At 44.5% G+C, this 21,563-nt stretch overlaps 1 protein-coding gene across 1 annotated transcript; it reads left to right on the top strand.

Annotated features, from left to right (window-relative positions):
- The first annotated feature begins 7,752 nt into the window (after positions 1-7,752).
- On the top strand, positions 7,753-17,308 carry LOC135912160 (inosine triphosphate pyrophosphatase). Its single transcript, XM_065444544.1, has 3 exons — positions 7,753-7,922; positions 11,802-12,014; positions 14,059-17,308. The coding sequence occupies exons 1-3, from the start codon at positions 7,824-7,826 to the stop codon at positions 14,347-14,349; spliced, it is 603 nt and encodes a 200-aa protein (XP_065300616.1). The 5' UTR covers positions 7,753-7,823; the 3' UTR covers positions 14,350-17,308.
- Positions 17,309-21,563: the final 4,255 nt, after the last annotated feature.

Raw genomic sequence — 21,563 nt, 5'->3', positions numbered from 1 at the left:
TCTGATTATGAGGCACACCGTAGCGGGAGACTCCGGAAATGTGGACCACCTGGGGTTCTTTAACGTGCACGTAAATCTAAGTACACGGGTCTTTTCGCATTTCGCCCCCATAGAAATGCGGCAGCCGTGGCCGGGATCCGATCCCGCGACCACTGTCATACAATCTCCACATCGACGGCGCATGCGCCTCTCGCGATGTGTAGTGTTAAGCGTGGTGCGAATTTGACTGCGTCCTCGCACGTGCGCACTTGCGGCGAATGGGCCGTCGGACACTTCGTGCGCGCGATTTTGCGACGTTCGCAGTGCTGAACTTCTCTGCGAAAACGCACATGCGGCAACGACGAGGAACCAATCACAACGTGGACCGTGGACACGTCACTGTGGCCTTCTGTGCTTAATGTATGTTTTGATAAAGTAATGCCCTCAAGCACAAATAACCTTTACGAAAACATTTTCTAAGTTGCTTTACTTTGTTATTACCGAAGCCAACTAACGCCAGGACCCATTGGACCACGAATATCCTCTGCAGATCTCGATTAGATCCGATCGTCCAAGTCCCGGTCAGGACGTTCAGTGGATAACATGTGGACATTAATTTCAGGATGTCCTATTTAAGACATCCTTCAGACATCCACACGATTGAACTTCTGAGATCTAAACAAAATCCCAAAACTTTACTCCTATGGATGTCCGAAGGATGTTTTCAACGGTATGTCCCATACCGGCCATATGTGGGACCAACACACACTGTCCAACACGTGCCACGCGATTATATCGCGGAATATTAAGTCCACAGCTGCCTTCAGCGCATGCTCTTCCGAAAAGACATGTCAGCCAGCAATGTGAAGTTGCTGCACTCAGAATCAACCTTCCAATGCAGACGGTAAATGAAGAAGTTGAAATGAACCTTCGAAACTGCACAAGCATATTGGCAGGAAACGTCACAAAGCGACAGGCAGAACGCCCGAACAGCTGCGCATTACCACCTACTGCAAGGCGTAACCGAATCAATCGTGTCCTACCAGGTGAACCAGCGCTGGATAGGCGGCGCGTCGAAAAGAGTGCGTTGCACGCCGCCCTGGCGACGAAACGCGGCATATTCCATCCACACAACCAGACGACACACACACATACGCAGCCGTATTACAGTTCGTAAGTTTCCGTTCTCGCGCCGCTTCAAGTGGAGTTTTTGTAAAGAACCTAGCGCCATCAACTGAAGAAATGACGAGAGAAGCTTTTTAAGTTTTATATATTTTTCACAGTGCGTCGCGGCGAGCACGTGTGTTTCTTTAACGGTTGCGTCGTGTATCGATGCCATGCTTGGGCGGCTGCCTGCCTCGCAAATCTAGCAGTTATGGCTCCGGTCGTGCTGCGCTATGGTTTCGTAAGTATTAGTTGGCCTAAAGATATTTTATATTTCTCTGGCAGGACATAAAAAATTCTGATGTTACTTCTCCACAGCAGTCAATGGAGAAGAAAGCTTTATCGCATCAGCTGACTCACGCAAGCAAAGGTTTGAGTGCTCCGTTGCTTGATCCGTAACAATCCTGGCTACATTTAGCACTAATTAATTTGCCGGATGCATCTGAGCGCCGAGTCCTCATCCGCATGCGCATTTTTATAAACACATAGGTGGCTTAGTCGCGCGTGCGGCGGCACTATGCGCATACAACTCGTATTACAAGGCAGCTTGCCTCCCACATAATTCTTGGCAATGAATGGATATTTTTTACCTTTCGTATCGTTCACTTGGTGCCGTGGCGTTGGAAGGGGTTTGGCGGTGGCATTGCGAAGGAAAAATGGTACATATGCCGGATGGTGCATGCTATTGCTCATTTTGTTTCCGACGAAATACCGACTGCAGATTCTACTGTTTGGTACTGTCTGCCATGGCTGACCGTCTTCACTATCGAATAAACCAAGGATACACGCGAAATTTGATTTAGAAACTAGCCCGACACCGCTTGACAGGGCGACAAGACGGGAGCTTACTCCGCTCGCCTGACTGCTTGGATCCAACGCCGCCTCCGTTCTTGTTCGCAGGGTTTAGATGGAAAGACGCAGAAGGATACATCCTCCCTCATCCCGACTTAGTTGTGGCACTTGTATACGCAACAGTGTCGTCGGCGCCCTTTTGTTTTCCTTCGACTTTAAGGGCGCGCAACGCAATTTTCGTCCGCGGGGGAGGCTGCGTTGCGCACGTTCTGACCGCCAGGGTGGCGCTGCAGGCGCCGTGAAAACTCCAGCGCTGGTTCCCCATGAAACTGTACCTTTGGCAGTGGTTCGAAAATAAGCAGCGGCAGCGCATGGAACTTACCTAGGTGGACGCGAGATGACGCTACTAAAGCAGGAAGCGGAAATGCGCATTCTTTTCTTTAGAGCATTATCCAATATGGCCGCTTTTCGCCCGTCGTGTACGCTTGTATCCGCTCGTACGCGCCGTATTCGCCCCGCCGGCTATGGGGCATGCCTCGATACCTCGGATGCCGCGCAGCCGGTGCGTTCTAATTGCCAGGAGACCAAAGAGCCTCTACTGACGCGCATACAAACAAGCCACAAGTGAGTGAACTGAACGTGCGACTTTATTGGCAGAAGACAAGCAGCTGTGTACATTCTCGTGCAATGGTAGAAATAAAATGTGTATGTCGAGATACGCTGGAATCTTTGACGCGAGCTCGTAAACGGCTCGCCGTTGTCGTCGCACATGGCGGTCTAGTAACGAGCGACAACCAGCGGCGCAAGCGGATTGGACAGAGTGTCCCGCCTGTTTGTAGCGGCAGTGGCCGTTAAAGATGAGCAACTTGCATTGCGAAGCAATCGGGTGAACCAGGCATCTGCTGCCGCAGCCAACACAGCGACATGGACTACTCGGCATTTTAGCCTTAACTCCTTTCCAACCTGCACGTTACTTTTTTTTCGCGGGCCGCTAATGTGTGGCTCGCACTTGGTGTCCCACATTGTATCAATATGGACAAGTCGCTTTCGTGGGCATCACCTTCATCAGCCACTTTTGCGGGCCTTTGCACCCAACTTCACACACGTCGAACCATGTGAGGACGTATGCCGGTCTCCGTTCGTGCTTAATCGCGGCCGAGAAAGGCAACATGCACAATTTGCCCATGGCTGCAGCAGGAAAGGCTGAACGGGGAGCACGAATCACGGTGTGTAAATTGAGAGTCCATGTCGCTGTGCAGATTGCAGGAGCAAATGCTTACTTCGAGTGACTGCTTTCCAATGCAACTGACCAGGCCGCCACACCCGATAAGTATAACACGGCGACCGTAACCAAGTGAGATAACAGCAAAAATAAACGGCAACCATTCACCACATAGTGTTCAGACAATGCATTATACATTGGCTACGAACCATGACAACAGTGAGCATTCACATGCACGGGTCTCTTAGGATTCATTCAGCCGCCTACTTACAGGCATAATGCTTGCTTTCGTCGCATGTGGTGGTCTGGTAACGAGCGACAACCAGCAGCCGAAACAGATTGGACAGTGTGTCCCACCTGTTTGCAGGGACAGTCGCCATTAATGATGAGCAACTTGCATTGAGAAACAATCGGGTGATGCAGGCATCTGCTGCTGCAGCCTACACAGCGACATGGACTACCTGGCATTTTAGCGTTGGCTCCTTTCCATTCTGCACATTTCTTTTCTTTCAGGGGCCGCTAATGCGTGGCTCACACTTGGTGTCCCACATTGTCTCAATATGGACAAGTCGCTTTCGCGGGCATCACCTTCATCAGCCACTTTTGCGAGCCTTTCCACCCAACTTCATACACGTCGGACCATGTAAGCACATGTGCTAGTCTCCGTTCGTGCTTAATCGCAGCCGGGAAAGGCCACAGGCACAATTTGTCCATGGCTGCAGCAGGAAAGGCTGAACAGGGAGCACGAATCACGGTGTGTAAATTGGGAGCCACTGTCGCTGTGTGGGCTGGAGGAGCAAATGTTTACTTCAACAGACTGCTTCCCAATGCAACTGACCTGGCTGCCATATTCGAAAAACATAACACGGCGACCGTAACCAAGTAAGATGACAGTGAAATTAAGCAGCAATTTAAAAAATTAAATTATGGGGTTTAACGTGCTGAAACCACTTTCTGATTATGAGGCACGCCGTAGTGGAGGACTCCAGAAATTTTGACCACCTGGGGTTCTTTAACGTGCACCTAAATCTAAGTACACGGGTGTTTTCGCATTTCACCCCCATCAAAATGCGGCCGGGATTCGATCCTGCGACCTCGTGCTCGGCAGCCCAACACAATAGCCACTGAGCAACCACGGCGGGTGAAGCAGCAATCAATCAATGCATGAGGTTCAGAGAATACATTATACATTGGCTACAAACCATATGGCAACAGTGAGAATTCACATACACGGGTCTCTTAGGATACATTCAGCCGCCTACTTACAGGCATAATGCTTGCCTTCGTCGCATGTGGTGGTCTGGTAACGAGCAACAGCCAGCAGTACAAACAGATTGGACAGAGCATTGCACCTGTTTTAACCGACAGTTGCCGTTGAAGATGAGCAACTTCCATTGCGAAGCAATCAGGTGACGCAGGCATCTGCTGCTGCAACCAACACAGCGAAATGGACTATCCGGCATTTTAGTGTTAACTCCTTTCCAACCTGCACGTTTCTTTTCTGTCGAGGGCCGCTAATGTGTGGCTCACATTTGGTGTCCCACTTTGTCTCAATATGGACAAGTCGCTTGCGTGAGCATCACCTTCGGCAGCCATTTTTGCGGGCCTTTCCACCTATGTGGCTATCAACTTCAAACACGTCGGACCATGTAAGCACATATGCTGGTCTCTGTTCTGAGCAAATCACGGCCGAGGCAGGCCACAAGTACAATTTGCCTATGGCTGTGGCAGGAAAGAACGAACGGGAGCACCAGTTACGGTGCGTGTATACTGGGAGTCTATGTCGCTGTGCGGACTGCAGGAGCAAATGCTTACCTCGAGAGACTGTTACCAATGCAACTGACCAGGCCCCCACATCCTAGCAATGTAACACGGCGACCACAACCAAGTGGGGCAGCAAAACCAGATTCTGCAATCAATCATTCAGTGTAGCTTGCGCAAAGACCCAGGCTATCGAGGAAGAAGAGCAATCATTGAGACTAGGAATATGGAAAATGAGAAAGCTTGCATTCAAGAGAGAAGCCACTCTGCTCTGCAAGCATTGAAGGCCAAAAACATCAAGAAAAGTAAACTGGTGCATAGAATATGGTGCGTAGGTTAATGCAAGACACATGTCGATGTTGCATCAGCTATTTCAGGAGAGGCATTGTGCATGACAACATACACTAAAAGGTACTGCTACAGATATGTTATGGTACTAGACAGTGACTGGTATTAAGTATCAGCGAAGAATCGGTTGACCTCTATGTTTGGATGAGGATGAACGATCTCTAACGAGAATGGCCAATGAAGAAGCTTGCATTTATAGGAGAAAAATTACACTTGGCACAAATGGAATTGACATGGCCAGGAAGCTGATTAAGGGCAAACTGACGGAAATATTTTGGCCAGCGTCGTCCGTGCTTGATAAGAAGTTGCAGGTGCATCTAAAGACGAAGAATTTCTATAAAGTCCTTTTTGAGTTACCTGGATGACTCAGCCAATTTGTCCATGCTGGTGGAATGGTACCTGAAGCTCTTTTCAGTCTTGACACAGTGATCTGCAGACTTGATATTTCATGCAAATTCTTCTGCATGCTCTTCTTTGTTCAGCCCTTTTCTGTTGGTTTCAGCCCCTTTCTGTTGGTGTGGATAGGAGCTCCTGTGATGACCAAGATATGCTTGGCATGGACTCTGTTGGGGCAGAACGGTGACAGATGAGATACAGCACAGATTAGCCAAACTCTTGTGTGTTTTCTTTTATGTTCGAACCAATTATACTGAACCATAACTATGAACAGACATTCATACCTGCTGCAAACAGCAAGCCAATACAGCATATATGAAACATATTTATTTCTGAACCATGTGTTGTTTACCTTGTAGTAGTAGCCAACGTCCACACAATGACCTTGTTGTAGCAGGCAGCAGCTTCTGTTTAGTGCGTGGAGTGTGTTGCTTTATACTGGTGCCGTCCTCATTGCTGCATGTCTGGAGCATTTCAGAAATTTTGACTGAATCAGAAATCGAAAAAGCAAAATGTTGCATTATGAAATGCAAAAAGGTGTGACATATATTGTAATGGTTTGCGACTACAGAAGACATGCAAATGTACCCTGTCTGTTTTAGGGTGCTTAAGCCGCACGTTAAATAAGTACTGCTATTGTCCGCAAATTTATGTCTGCCTAACTATACAACGCATGTAAACAGCTTAAGTATTATTAAGATCAGAAATGAGAACATTTGTGCGTTTATTTATACACTGGAAGAGATCACACTGCTGGCTCCACAAGCAAATGCATGAAAGTCATGAAGCTATTAGAACTGATGCATTATTTTTCTCCACGGACGTGATGCACCGCTTCACTACTGCAAAAATAAATGCCCTACGGTAAACCAAACTGAACAGCAAGAACAGCTGGAACCAACAAATACGAAATATGAGTGAATTATCAGGCTTGCAACTGTTTAATACATTAAATTGTGTACATTCACATCATTTTACCAAAGAATTATTCGGTTTTGTGGACGAAAGAAGCTGCCGGCGGACTCGAAAAAAAGTTTTATGTGTATATTGTTAAGGCTACCCAGTCACCTATGGCCACGGCTACAATAAGATGAAAAATGAAACGCGCGTTCTGATATCGCTCTTTCTTTCCCGATTGTGTGTGTATAACGACAGCCTCGCAAGTAACGGTTTATTTAGGAAACGGCAACGGAGGATCTCAACATCCATATGTTGTGCAGGATCTAGTTCGTTAACTTGTATCCGCCTGTAAGTTAATGAGACGAATATTATATAACGATTCAAGCAGCGGTGTTAAACGACTCACCGTTATTGCCGTTGTCAGCCGCACCAGAATCAAGCTCCCGTTTCGATACAGACGTGTTCCGAATGGCTCACGACCGATACCCAACTTTCGGGATTACATGTCCGCTTGCAAACACGTCACTTCACCCCAGGTTAAATAACGCGAGACATCGAAGCGCAATAAACTAGTTTTAGCAAAAAAGAAGGAACCAGTCTGAGTGCACGAACGAATGAATCCGTGCCGCCATGCACTCGAAAATACCGGTAAAAATTTAAAATCCAGGCCAGCGGTCACGAGAAAAATCGATGATGCTGATCGCTATTCGCGTTTATAGTGACAAACAAACAAGCTTACTTACAAAGAGTACGATATCTAATTGGCAATGATAATTTCGCCCTCTTTTTTATGTAATAAAAAAGCTTCGGTAATTCTAAGAAAAAGTTTGTAAGATAAAATTGCACTTTTTACAGCGCCTCTAGCGGAAAATGTTAAAACTAACGTAAACATTTTGAAGTGATTTTACTATGGTGGTTTTGTTAGCAGCAGCGCGCGGTCGATTTTTTCGCCCTCTGTGGCCATTTGTTGAACTTGAGAGGAGAGTGCGGGGCCTGATGAAACTCTATATGAACGGCTGACTGCGGCGCAAGGCCGGTGCCCGATCGTCGAGAGCAAGAGGTCACGCGGTCACGCTCATATTGCGAAGCCTCCAAGATACCAATCTCGTAGATCAACACGGCCTCCGAGATAGCAAAAGCAAACAAAGCTCGCCTGCTAACCGACAGACGACGCCACTGCACAAGGCTAGTCGACTCCATTAGCTCCAGCTGTCCAGCTTCTCCAGTCACATCAGGTCCAGCAACACAGGCAAATTCGCAAATGGCTTCGAGCGTCGTCTGTCGCATCATATTTGTAACCGGCAACAAAGACAAGCTGCGAGAAGTAGTGACGATATTGGGCAAGATACCTGGTTTCGAAGTAAGTGGACTTTCCCGCCGGCAGATGCACGTGCCGGCACTGCTCAGTCGTCGATGGGCAGCATCGGGCGAAGCGCAAATTCTCGATTTACGTGCAAACAATTCTAACTTGCCGTGGAAACGAGAAACCCGCACAATCCAGCTAGCATTACAAATTGAGATAAAACTATGGAAGGTAGCAAAAACGAGTCGCGCAGCGTTATCAGCAATCGTTGTTTTGCCTAAAGCACGCGCCGTTTTTTCAATTGCGTACTGAGTGGTGCCAAATATCGGCAGAGACCCGACAAGTCAGTCACTTGAATGTCGTTGATATATGATGGCCGACACGTTAAGGTGTTGTCTAAGTAAGCTGACGAAAATGTGTACTTTACCGTCCACATTTTCGTGGACGGTTAAGTCCACGAAAATGGAATCGTTTGGAATCAAGGAATCGTTTGTTTTCCAGCTAAGCAATAACCTAATGTTTGTTTGCGAACGGCAGAGGCGCTGCTGTCGGTACCGATGGACTCCTGGCAGGCAAGTTGTTTGAGCAGACGCCACACTTCTACTTTATTAAAAAAGTTTACACTCTTTGGGGCTTAGCTTGTCCCACAACAATACACTCTAAAAATGTTTGCACTCTTTGGGGTGTATATCTGCCACACAACGATAATCGTCATCTGCCTTGATGCGTTTCCTTTCTTGAAAACGCCGCGCCCGCTACTTTCCTGTTGGGAATGCTATGTCATGCTAACGCCGATGCCGTTCGTTACTGGAAAGTACCGGGCTCGCAGCGTTAAAGAAAGGAAATGCATCAAGGCATCATTGTTCAATCATGCAATCATTGTTACCGTCATTGTCTTGCTGCTGTCATCACTCCCATGCACTTGCGCTAATTCTGGTTCGCTGTACACGCGTCACACACAACTACTGGATTTATGTAAACACATTGGTCAACCTCGCAACACTTTGCGGAACCCTAAACACTGCTGCATAGCCAGCTGCCTGCAATATGCTTCACAGAATGTCGAATCCCACAGTGCGTGGGATATATACAATTTTTTTTTCACTTATTTATTTATTTATTCAAAATACTCACAGGCTCCAAATAGGAGTATTGTGTGAGGGGGGCATGTACAGAAAATGAAGGATACAAAAAAAAAACAGTTCATGCATCATTATACAATGGGTAACAGTTTCACAGGACACAAAGAACTAATGAGAAGTATAAAGTTACAAATATAAGGCCAGAAAAATATTGCACAGTATATGCAATCTATGAAGGAACATTGAAATGGCGGCTAAAAGGGTGACTATCGAAGTACAAGGCAGTGAATAAAACAGGAAAACCAGAGCAGTACTTGGTCTTTGAAGACTGCAGAGTCATGTAATGCAACGATGCGATCAGGAAGATCATTCCAGTAGCTTATGGCACGTGGAAGCGCTGATGAATTAAAAGCCGTGGTTGGGCCAAGTATGCGCCTAAGCTGTGGCTATTACAAAGACGACGGGATGTACAATGTGGTTCGGTAAGGGGAAGGGTAGTAGGATGCTGACTATGAATTATTTTGTGGAAGAGACAGAGCAAAGCTACCTTCGTTCGCAGCTCTAGTGTTGGGAGTGATAGCGAGAACTTCAGGTTGGTAACGCTAGTCTGTCAGTCATATATCCTAGTTATAAAACGTACCGCGCGGTTCTGAATTCGTTCAATTGTTTGTATTAGATAGGCCTGATGCGGTGACCATATGGGTGAAGCGAATTCAAGTTGAGGATGAACAAAAGTCTGATAGGCTAGTTTTCGAGTGGTTAAAGGGGCATCTCGAAGATTACGCTTCAGATAGCCAAGAGGATGCGATGCTTTGACGGTCATTTTATTAATGTGAGTCTTCCAGCAAAGATTGACAGTGAGATATACGTCAAGGTACGTACGAAGTCGCATGCGCACAAGGGTTAGAATTTAGTGAGTATGGGAAGGCTGAAGACGTCTTTTAAAAGTCACAGTTCTGCATTTGTCAGGATTCAGCGTCATTTGCCACGATGTGCACCAGTTAGTGATTTGATCTAAGTCGTTCTGAAGTTCAAGGTGTTCAGAGGGTGAGCTACTTTTCCGGTATATTATGCAGTCGTCTGCGAAAAGTCTAATGGTTGAAGTAATGTTAGACGGCAGGTCATTGAAGTAGATTAAAAACAGTAGTGGACCCAAGACGCTGCCCTGGGGAACACCGGAGGAGACGTCAGTTAAATCGGATTCATATTTGTCGACGACGGTGAACTGCTTACGAAATGACAGGAAATTGCACAACCATGAGATCGTTGAAGAATGTAAGTGCAGCAACGATAGTTTAGCTATTAAGTGGGAGTGTGGAACACGATCAAATGCCTTGGAGTAGTCCAGAAAAATGCAGTTGGTCTGGAAACCTTCATCCATGTTAGAAAAAAGTTCACTGGTGAATTCTATTAACTGCGTGCCACACGAATATCCCTTCCTGAATCCATGCTGTTTTGGGAAAAAGAAGTTATTGCGTTCAAGGTAATGCGCAATGCCTGATGCGACAATGTGCTCAAGAAGTTTGCATGCGATACAGGTTAGAGATATCGGGCGATAGTTACTGACATGATTTGTATCACCAGCTTTAAAAATGGGAATAAATTTAGCGATTTTTCAATCATCAGGTATTTCCCCGGTAGACAATGATTTCTCGAATATGTTAGAGAGGATAACACTGGAATGATTTACTGTGTTCTTAAGTATTTTAGAATTAATGCCGTCAATGCCACAGCAAGTTGATAACTTGAGGTTACTAATTAAAGATGCAATACCAGTAGCAGTTACGTTTATAGGTTCCATGTACTGATAGAGGACATCGGTTAGCTGTGGGATACTGGAATGGTCTTCATGGGTAAAGACAGATTTAAAGAAAGTGTTAAAAACAAATGGGCACTCTTGTTTACTTATGGGTGCCCCGATGTCGTCTTGAAGTAATATATTAGCATCCTTGTTTTTCGGTGATATGGTCTTCCAGAATTTTGACGGGTTATTCTTGATAAGAGATTGAAGATCACATGAATAGAACATGGGTTTAGCTTTGCGTACAGCTTGACAGTATTTTTGATCAGCTGCTTTGTGGTTAAGCCGTGATTGTGGGGTTCTTAATTGTTTAGCTTTCCTAAATAAACGTTTCTCTTTGTTCTTCAGCGTGCGCAAAGACCTGTAAAACCAAGGCTTTGATATATTAACCCAGAAGGAAATTCACGCTATGTAAGAGTGAACAAGGTCAGTTAATTTTTCTGTAAATAAAGTCCAGTTTTCGTTGACCGGTCTGCCAGAAAAAGTAGGAATATATGTGCGGCAAAAGTTTTCTAAACCGAGGTTGATGGCATTGTAGTCTCCTTTTTTATAATCTAAGATTTGTTTGGGCCATGTGGTACGCTGATAAAAAGATGCAGTAATTGTAAATTCGAGAAGCAGATGGTCACTAAATCCTTCACAAAAAGACGCTGGGCTGATAAACTCAGGAGCAGTCGTAAGGATCAAATCCAAGATGTTATCACCGCGGGTAGGTTGATTTATTATCTGGACAAATGAAAGAACTACTTTTCATGCTCAAAAACATACATTTTTGCCAAGTTTTCTGTGACCACGTATTTCAAGCGTTAGGTTTTGCATGGAGGCTGTCCTATATCTGAAACTAGGTTTTTTAAACAGGGACTGAAGCTTTGTTGCAGTTTGCCTTTAATGCAAGCATTTATAGACACGTCGGTCAACTAAAAGGGCAATGCTGGATATTCTATTGGCCTGTAGAGAAACTGGGCTTTAATGAAACAGCCACATGTGTGAAAGTGACAGTGGCAATAAAAGTAAATTCTTAGCAAGTTTCTAATTGGCTACCACGTCGTGCAGTTGGATAACCGTGCAGTGGAGCTGGTGGAGCCCCAGGGTGAAAGCGACGCCGTCTGTCGGACCAAATGTGAGGCTGCTGCACGCCTAGTGGGTGGCCCGGTGCTGGTGGAGGATACATCACTGTGCTTCAATGCCCTGGGTGGCCTACCCGGACCCTACGTCAAGTGGTTCCTCGACAAGATCGGCTCCGAGGGACTCCATCGCATGCTGGCGGTTAGTGGCGGCGTCAGCCTATATGTTGTCACGTCTGTGTGTTTCATTCACATATAATAACAGTTGCTAAAGATAATGAGAAGCTGATAGCCACTGTGGCCATTGAAGTGGTAGTCCACATCTTCTAAAAATAACATTATCATAGTAGGTGGACTACATAAATTGTCATAAAAGGAAAAAAAAATAGTCATCCACGTCGCACTAGCGCAACGCCACAAACAAAACATATAAAGAAAGCTTTGCACTTGACCCTTTATTGACGAGTGCTGGCAACATACCAAGAAAATGTTATTTTCTTGCTGGGTTTTGGTATTGAGTAGGAAGTTTTTTGCTAAATGTTGTCGGCCAACACTGAATGGCAGGCAGCAACTATAATTTGTCGGCTTAGAGCAGGACTATAGGACGAAAAATAAGTTTACCATGCTACTCGCTTCCTTCTGAATGCACAGTCGGAAGAGACAGACCAATGCTAGATATCCTGCTGCAGTGGTATTAGACACGTGATATGAAGTGCACCTATAGTTCACATACGAGCTGTCTGTACCAATTCTGAATGGAGCCCACGTCCAGGTTTTTGCCTGACATTTCCACCCAACTGCTGCAAAAGTTTCCGCGAACCCGCCATAGTTGCTTAGTGGCTACGATGTTGGGCTTAGCCACTGGATGTCTGAGTTGTGCAGGATGGCCAGCCTCTCAGTATCAAGGGGTCATGGGTTGGCAAACATCGAGGGTGCACACTTTTGCAGGTACCACACCCAACCCTGAGCTTATTGCTTGACAGCAAATGCGATGAGTGATGACTGGTACAGGGTCAAATGCCTCCGAGTGCAGAAAATTGATGCGGGATAATACGGCACAGGTTGGTGAGAACAGACAACTAGCAGAAATAATTCAGTTTTACAAAGCTAAGATGAGCCAAAGAAGATAAAGGTACACTGCCACATGCGGACTATGTCAAGAATTTAAACATTTTCTTTGATTAAAGCCACTGACAGCTAACTTACGCATTGGTATCCTGCCCGTGCGATCTCGGTAGCTTCTACATTTTCCTGGTTAAGCTATTGGAAGCATCACTTACAGCGCGCACATAGACAGGGACCAACAGAATGACGAAGACAAGCACTGACTTTCAACTTATCTTTATTTTGAATAACACGCATATTTGCCAAGACACCAAGACAAAAGTGCCCCTCCCCCCCTCCCCAAGCACAAAACTAGCATGAGTATACATTCAAAATTCAAAGCTACCATGACCACCTCCTTAAGATGAATGAGCGTGTATGTGCGACTTCAGAAAAGCAAGTTCTTCATCTGTTAATGCAATTGACAGCTTACTAACCGAATCACCTTTAGCGATTGCTGCTGCTTCAATGATAAGTCTAGTGTTTTCATTAGGATGCCTACCTAAAATACTGGTTTTTTCAGACAGCAGAATACAGCTGCATTGTGTGCAATGGACATCTAGAAACCCTTCCCGCCCTTTGCGCACTTCATTGCTATGCTTTTGAAATCTAGAAATAAAGTGCCAGACATAGCCAATCATTCTTGCCATAGCCTACCGTAACATTTTCAACACGTTGAGCGAGCTTTAAGTTGTTGGTAGTTTAAGAAACCAGTTAGTACCAATTAAGTTTTGTCTCAGATGACACCTAACCATTTTTTTGTTTGTGCAATTGTACTCTCCATGGCCCGAAATATATGAGCAACATCCTGACTGAAGGCATGGCTAGTTGGTTTGGTTCTCTAATGCAAAAAATAGCAAAGAAAAAATTATGATCAAGAAAACTGTTTCTCACATTGTCAGTTCCAGTGTTAAACACTGAAAAAACTGTTTTCTAACTGTTGCACATATTTTTTTTTGCTGCTTATCGTAAAGGTAAGACAGTTCTTATTTTCCCTTACGTGAAACTACGTCTGGGCGTTACAGGGTTAACGTTGCAGCAAACACATTTATTAAGAATATTTCCAAACAGTAAGCTAATTCAGCTAAAGACCTACAAACCCAGGAGAGAAAGCCAGTGTCTGTTTTCACAACACTGTGCAGGGCTTTGAGGACAAACATGCGGAGGCGGTGTGCACGCTGGGCTTCAGCCCGGGTCCCGAGAAGCCGGTGCACTTGTTCCACGGCCGCACGCAGGGCACCATAGTGGCACCCCGAGGCAGCAACAACTTTGGCTGGGACACGTGCTTCCAGCCCAAGGGGCACAGCCGCACCTACGCCGAGATGAGCACGGCTGAGAAGAACGCCATCTCGCACCGGCACAGGGCGGTGGAGGCGCTGCGCCAGTTCCTGCTCTCGCCGGACGCCGCCCGCGAGTGCGGTGGCAGCTTTTGACATTTTCTAGTAGGCGCAGTAGGATGCATGTACATAAATGGCAGGTGCGAGTAATTTGCCATAACTTTTGAATGTGATACAAGGACGCGCCCCTGTGTTTTGTTATGTCTTCTTTAATGGACTATTAGAACATTGAGCTTTTGTTAAACAAGGGTTGACTAGGTTTTTAAGCACTGGCTTACAAGAATGGTTGTGGCTACATGGCAACAATAGAGAGACAGGAGAGCCAAGAAGCCTTAGAGCGAGAAGCCGCTTGCTACTACGTCTGCTCAAGTTCACAGAGGAGCAGGAGGGTTGTGGAGTATTTAGAAGGAGCCCTTGGCCAGTGTGCAACCTTGCACAGGATGGTGGCACCATTTTTCTGTTCTTCTTGTAACAGCTTGTGCTCTCTCATTCACTGATGTGGGTTAAATTTTTTTAACTGCCTCTGCCACAATTGTGCCTTTTATAATGTGATTAGACAAATTGGTGGCGATAATTTTGAAATTGCAACTATTTTGTTGTGATGTATGTGTGACGCATTAGACATACACTATACAGAAGGAAGTCCGTTAGTCGGTGATTGAAATGCGGTGTTTTGGGCTTAATAGGATCACAGATTAGGAGCAAAACAGTACTGATATAGTGCAAAACTGACAGTTCCACTACCTATTGCAGTATTCATGTTGCCTACTAGCAGTGCTTTATGCTTTAACATTTGATTATTTAAGTGCGGAAGTTTTGAAGCCATGCCCAGTTCACAAAATTCCGTAGACTTGCAGTACTTTAGAAATATACTCCCCTGAAATGCACTGTGAAATACATTGTTGCTTTGTTAGGTATTTTGCGAAAGGCCTCCAAATATACACATATTTGGAAAAAGGTGTATGATGGCAGATGCAGGGGATGAATATATATAGCAAACAGTTACAGTCAGCTTGTCTTAATCCGATCCCAATGGGAAAGATGCAATAGAATTAGCGAATGGGTTGAATTAAACAAGAGACAAGAAAAGCACTGAAACTCGCCACTGATTTGTCAACACACCCTCCGATGCAATGCACACCCATTTTTTTACGAGTTCACAAGTTAACCTACAAATGACATTACTAGCTCTAGGGCTTTATCCGGTGTACACCATGAACCATTTAGTAGCTGCCTTTGATTGATGGCTCTCAAATTTATCAAAAAAAAACCTAGGTTACACTGGGGCAACACTTCAAAAAGCATAACGTTGCTGACAAAGTCTTCTTGCAGTATCGGCCCTCTACACAACCACCCACGTTACACCCTCTCTCTTTTAGAAGAACCCCACCTATATATACTGTGGTGAGGAATGCATATGTTGCCTTAAAGAAGACAAGTTCACTTGTCGAAACGTTGGCTCCAGCTTTCACCTTGTTCTCGTTTTGCACACCATTAGTTCCTATAGAAAGTACAAATTTAATTTAAACCTGATCTTTTTAATAAGAAAATCTTAGTACACCTCTGATTCTTGCAATAAGAAAAAGATGATACCAGGAAGCTTTACCTTCACGTAGTCAAAATTTGTTTACGTATGCTCATTGTCATCATTCTTGGTCCGCACTTTGTCACCACAATGTGTGTTCCGTACAGTCCATAGCCGTTTGATATCCTGCATTGATGAAACGACTCTGCAAGAATTGCGAATGGGATGGTGGGCCATTCCTAGAACAACCACTTTGCTAATTCTTCATGTGGCACATGTACTTTCTGTAACGGCAAAAAATGCTTGAAGTGACTTGCTTGTTGTCGCTATATAGCTTAGCATTAAAATAACTAGAGATGTGTAAGTACCGGATCGTAGATTTCAAATTTAATATCGGATCAAGAAAAAAAAGCCGAATATTGAATTATGAAGAAGTCCCCTTTCAGCCACATGCTCTGGGACCTCCTTCTGTATACTTATTTAAGCATGTATATCCACTTATCAGATAAATAAACTGAAATATTAGAAAATTTATCACCAAGTTTAGTGCTTACAAATTTTGGCCAAGAAATTTGGTGCTGCACATAATTAAAGAATCTACTAGCATTGTATAACAAGAATGTAGCAAGCTATCAGTAACCTAAGTACATAGAAATCAAGATTTTCATGGCATTACCTTGCGAGTTTGCGAGTTTAGAATAAAATGGAACCAAAGGTTCAGAGTTCCCCCCAAGAAGCTCATTAGAAGAGTGCTCCAAAATTATTGAAAACTCTGACTCAGGGTCGACTTCCATTATGCATAGGTTGGTCTTGATTGTCATGGTTGTGTGCCTCTTCTGTGTCTCCACGAAGCCAGGGCTTTGTCCGGACTACACCGTGAACCATGCAGTAGCCACCTTTGACTGATGGCTCGCAAATTTATAAAGAAATCCCTGTTTTACACTGGGTCGACACTTCAAAAACATAATGTTGCTGGCAAAGTCTTCTTGCAGTGTCGGCCATCTCATGCTGGTGGCGGCAGTGCGTGCCTGACTTAGTGCAGTCGTTTAACATGTCACAAGTCTGGTTGGACACGAGACCTACAAGGCGCTGACGCCAACCATTGGCCGACTCTTCATGACAGTGTATCGCTGCGACCATTTTATGCCAGGCAGGCAACGACGCAACAAACACGTGCAAGTTGTCAAAGTTGGCGACGGAACCAACAGCATTAACGCACTGGCCATTACACGACTGGTCCCCCACGTGATTGGCCGCCAAACTGACAATGCGATAGCCGCAGTGCCTTCACTTGTATGTTTCAGTTTATTGAGCATCCTTTGTCACACCATGGTATGTTAAAATACAATGATCCAATATTCATATACAACGATAGTGGTTAAAAAAACAACAAATAAAATCAAACAGTGAAAAAAATGCAAGGACAGGAATTGAAAGCTGCTGGAATAGCAGCTTGACGGAATTCCTGACCCTGATATTTTAGAGCAGTTTGTCAGCAAATAGTAAAATAAAATACATGTACATAAAAAATCTATCAAATATTAAAGGAAAACGCATACATATATAAAGAGACATAAAAAAACTTCGCTGTAATGATTGAGTGCATTCAGCAGTGCTACATGGCATTTATAAATAAATATTCTTTCCACTCTTTCCTTGTCATTGTATTGGTAATACCCTTGCTGTCTATTAAATTAAAAAAATTTGGCGTAATGTACTGCAGACATTTTAAGCCGTAGCCTGTTTGTTAAAAGATGTATACCATGTGCCTCTTTGCCTCATGTTATTGCCTCGTGCTACAGGTGATTTGCTTAGTTCGCACAGTGTGAGAAAGTAATTGTTTCTCATTTTTGGACCATGCTTCTATTTAACGAAAAGGCTATAATTGTACAGCCGTTCTATTTTAAGCATGTTAAATGTTTTGAATAAGTTAGATGCATGAGCATCATGTGGGACAACTACAGTATGCCGGATTGCCTTTTTTTGTAGTATGAGCAATTTTAATTTGTTCTTTTGCATGGTGCTTCCCCGTAAGTCATATGTGATCGAAAAAGGGCATTATAAATAAGTAGGTTGATTTTGGATGTGACTACAGCTTGAAATCTTGAAAGTACACAATTGTAATAAATTGTGCTCAATATGAGTGGAAATATGTTTTTGAAGCTGAAACGTGCAAACTTCAGCCCTGTAAGGCTGTGCACGTTAAGTTTGAACTGCTGTTGACCTTTTCCAGCATAGGTTAGGCCTAGTGGAGCTGTCAAGCTGGCTACTGGTGGACCTGCACTGAATAGCAAAGCAATTAGGCAGAACGCAACTGCTTTTACAGTTCGTTTATGACCTTAGGGATTGGAAACAATTACTCTTCACACTTTGCGTGCACCATAGCCATCGATAGCATAGCGGTGACATAGCGCTGTAACGTAACTGTACGTCACCATTCTCGAAGGCTACCAGTCCCATTTGCTACGTAGATGGGTGGATCTGTACTTGTTATGCTGACATGTTTCTTAATTCATAGTAAAATATTTTTGCGCGCACAATTGACAAGGACACAGTGAAGGGGGACACACGCACACAAAAATATTTTACTATGAATTCGTACCAACTCGCCCAACTATCAGTTCTGCTGCATGTTTCTTAATTCCAGAGATGTGCTATTTGCCTCTACGTCAAACTGGAAACAAGGGATGGTGCATTTGGTACAGCAACAGAAGGAACTTCCTCACTCAGTTACCAATGGTGTCAACGATGGCATCCGTGTTCTTGTGAGAGAACCGGAATTTTCGCCTGCCACTGCAAAGTGCTTCCACTTTAAAATCTATTTCTGGTTCTCTCCTTTTCTTAGATGTCCTTGTGAAAAGAGCGACCAAACCTGCCCTTTTTCGTGTTCACAAATCCAACACACACACGGGACGATATCTTCGCTTTAATTTGAATCACCTTACCTGCCACAAGTTTTCTTTGTTCTGAAGCCTTCTCTAGAGAGCTGAAAGAATTTGCTTGTCTCAGCACTTCCAGGAGGAAAAAAAGAACACAGTAATGAATCTGTGACCTTGGGATGAACGATTATACAGTGATTTATTCAAGCCACCCACTGCCAACGGAATGAGAATGAAAGACGGTGGCTGCTGCACCACCCAGGCAACGGCATCGTGTCTCGGTGCCATACGTTCGAGGCGTCACTGAGATATCAGCACATGTGCCACGAGGGGCAGGGGTTGACATCGCTCACAAGCCACTCTCTACAGTCGGTAGCCTCGTCCAAGAAGCCACGTTCCTGTCGAAAATACGCAGGGCATTGTGTACAAGATCACCTGCACTGAATGCCCCGCATCATATATTGGTGAGACCAAAAGCTTCCCGGGAAGAATTCAACACAAGAATGACCTTCACCACGTAAACAGAGAACGAAGCTCTGTGGCAGAACACTGTGAGCCTTTTGATCACCAAATTGGCCCTAATGGCACTGTCATCTTAGAGAGAGAAAACAACCACTGGCGGCGGCTTCTTGTGGAATCCTGGCACATCCAGAAGACACCAGGTAACATCAATCGTTTGTCAGGAACACTTCCCACCGTTTACTCTCAAGGTCTACCAAAAGTGTCTGCGCTCCTGCTAAAGCGCCAAAAATTTACCTAAGCACTGCTACACTTTACACCATCCCACCCCTGAAGGAGCCAGTCGGGCTTTGAAACTTCTGGTTTTTAAAATAAATATTGGTTGGAGTTTTCCTTCTCTTTAATTCATTTGTCCCCAACCAGGCAGATATCTTCTAAACGTTTGCTTTCTATTCAGTGTTTTGAGGCAAAACATGAATGGTGCATTTCAGTCAATATAGTAGTACCCATGTCTCAGGTGGTGCAGGAGTGGTGAATTAGCAGATCATTGTTTAAAGCTACAGCTCATGTGTGCTTGCATATTTCTTCAAACGAATCTTGAATGTTTAGCACAGTGCTTGTCTTATCTGTTTCTTCGTGCTGTATCTTCAGTGTGTGCTTTTCCCCCCCTTTAGCGAGGTTGCTGACCCTGTTCCCACTCAGATCGAAACTTCTTTCAAACTCAGCGGGAGCATAAAACTGAGTGCAAAGAATTCATGCCCGAGAACGAATGAGTGAGTATGAAGAGCCTCTATTCTCTGCAGCCCTTTAGGAAGCATGGTTCATGGCATGTCCCACTCCGGCGGCACACGCTCCAAATTTCAGTCATTGTTTGTGGACGCACTGTACTTTCTGCGCTCATTAGATGGGTGTGAATTATACTGCATTAGAAAGCTCACTTTCTGGACTTTACAATGACACCTAGTATTATCGCCCAGCCTGAAGCTTTACGTGACGGCAAACAAAGCAGTGTGAGTAAAGAACTGCATTTTTGTGGTACTAGCCTCCGTTGTACTGCATTCCCAGCAAAACTTTTCAACATGACAAAATGAAGTTTGCTGTGCCTTTAGATGAAACATTATACAAGGTTTCTATGAGAAGATATTGCATGTAAAGCAATTAGAAATTTATATAGGCCCTAATAAAAATAGTCAAAACAATAAAAGTTTATGAATGAATATCTTTTTCTTTTCAATGCAGAACAACAGTATTGTATTTTTAGGCTACAGTGCACTTACTATATATATGAAATTGTTCTGTGTTCTGATGATCAGTTCATGAGTTAATATTCTTTCAAATTGGCAATTTATGGCTAGGTCATGCATCACCAAAGAGGCGAAACTATTCAAGCTGAAACTGAAATTTTTTATAATCAAGCAGCAAGCCCTTTTCTGCAATTCTATGAGAAGAAATTGTCATATAGTTCAGGAACCTCCAAGGTAGCAGTGAGCTTAGCCCATTTTTCTGCTGGCCAGGTTCTTGCTAACTGACATTCATTTTCATGTACACGTTAATTCACAACCAGTGTTGCACATTAGTAGAGCCATACAGTGTCTTGTAATTACAAGCACTCACGAGTTTTAGTAAGCAGTGCTTGAAACAAAAGATTTCCAATGAATATAAATCGCACAGGCATTTTTTGCTTGTGGTGCCATCTGCACAAAAAAATGTCAAGCTGCTTCACGTCAATTCCAACCCTCTAACCCCTCCACGCGCTAGGAGAAAAGTGTGGAGGAAATGACGTAGTAAGTTCTCATTTTTTTGCTGCTTTTTTTTTTTGCTGTATGGCCACGCCTTTCGGGCCACAATGGCGGCATTGTTATGGTTTTGTGTGCTCACATGTGTTGCTCTGTAGGTTTCGTGCCGTGGCAAAGGCGCTGTGTGGGCGGGTTTGCGTTAGTCACCGTGTCTTGTTGCGCTGTGTTACGTGGACCGTGCTCTGCCGGATGTTGCTGTGGCCATGTGGGACAGGAGGAACTAAAGCTCGTGAAATTAACGCTCATATGTAATGCTGTACGCAATGTACCGCGCCACGGCAATGACAACGGACAATGGAATATCCGCGGGAAATATTACCCCCACTTCAGCGGAATCATGCTAATGTGCCATCGCAGGCCGAAACCGATGCGTTTCAGAATCTGTACAGTAAACGCCTTGCAGGGCAGTGATTCCTGCTATTGACAGCGCATGTTGCATTTGCGGCACATAGAATGTGCGTTATTCAAGAATGCTTAATCCTAGTTTCAGAAGTTCGTGTTCAGTAATGACTTGCTTTTGTGCATATTAAAACACATGTTGCTCAACTGTTCCTTGTTTCCCGCATTACTCGCGACTGCACCGACTCTTTCAGGCAGAGTACGTTCGAGGGTCATGCACACCTACACAGGTGTACCACAATTAATACACGT

This window comes from Dermacentor albipictus, chromosome 8, assembly GCF_038994185.2.
Source record: "Dermacentor albipictus isolate Rhodes 1998 colony chromosome 8, USDA_Dalb.pri_finalv2, whole genome shotgun sequence".
NCBI lineage: Eukaryota > Metazoa > Arthropoda > Arachnida > Ixodida > Ixodidae > Dermacentor > Dermacentor albipictus.
This window is presented reverse-complemented; position numbering and strand designations above follow the sequence as displayed.

Coding starts and splice junctions, on each gene's coding strand:
- LOC135912160 (XM_065444544.1), top strand. CDS start 7,824: ATGGCTTCGAGCGTCGTCTGTCGCATCATATTTGTAACCGGCAACAAA. Junction 7,923..11,801: donor GCAAGATACCTGGTTTCGAA/GTAAGTGGACTT, acceptor CACGTCGTGCAG/TTGGATAACCGTGCAGTGGA. Junction 12,015..14,058: donor GACTCCATCGCATGCTGGCG/GTTAGTGGCGGC, acceptor AACACTGTGCAG/GGCTTTGAGGACAAACATGC.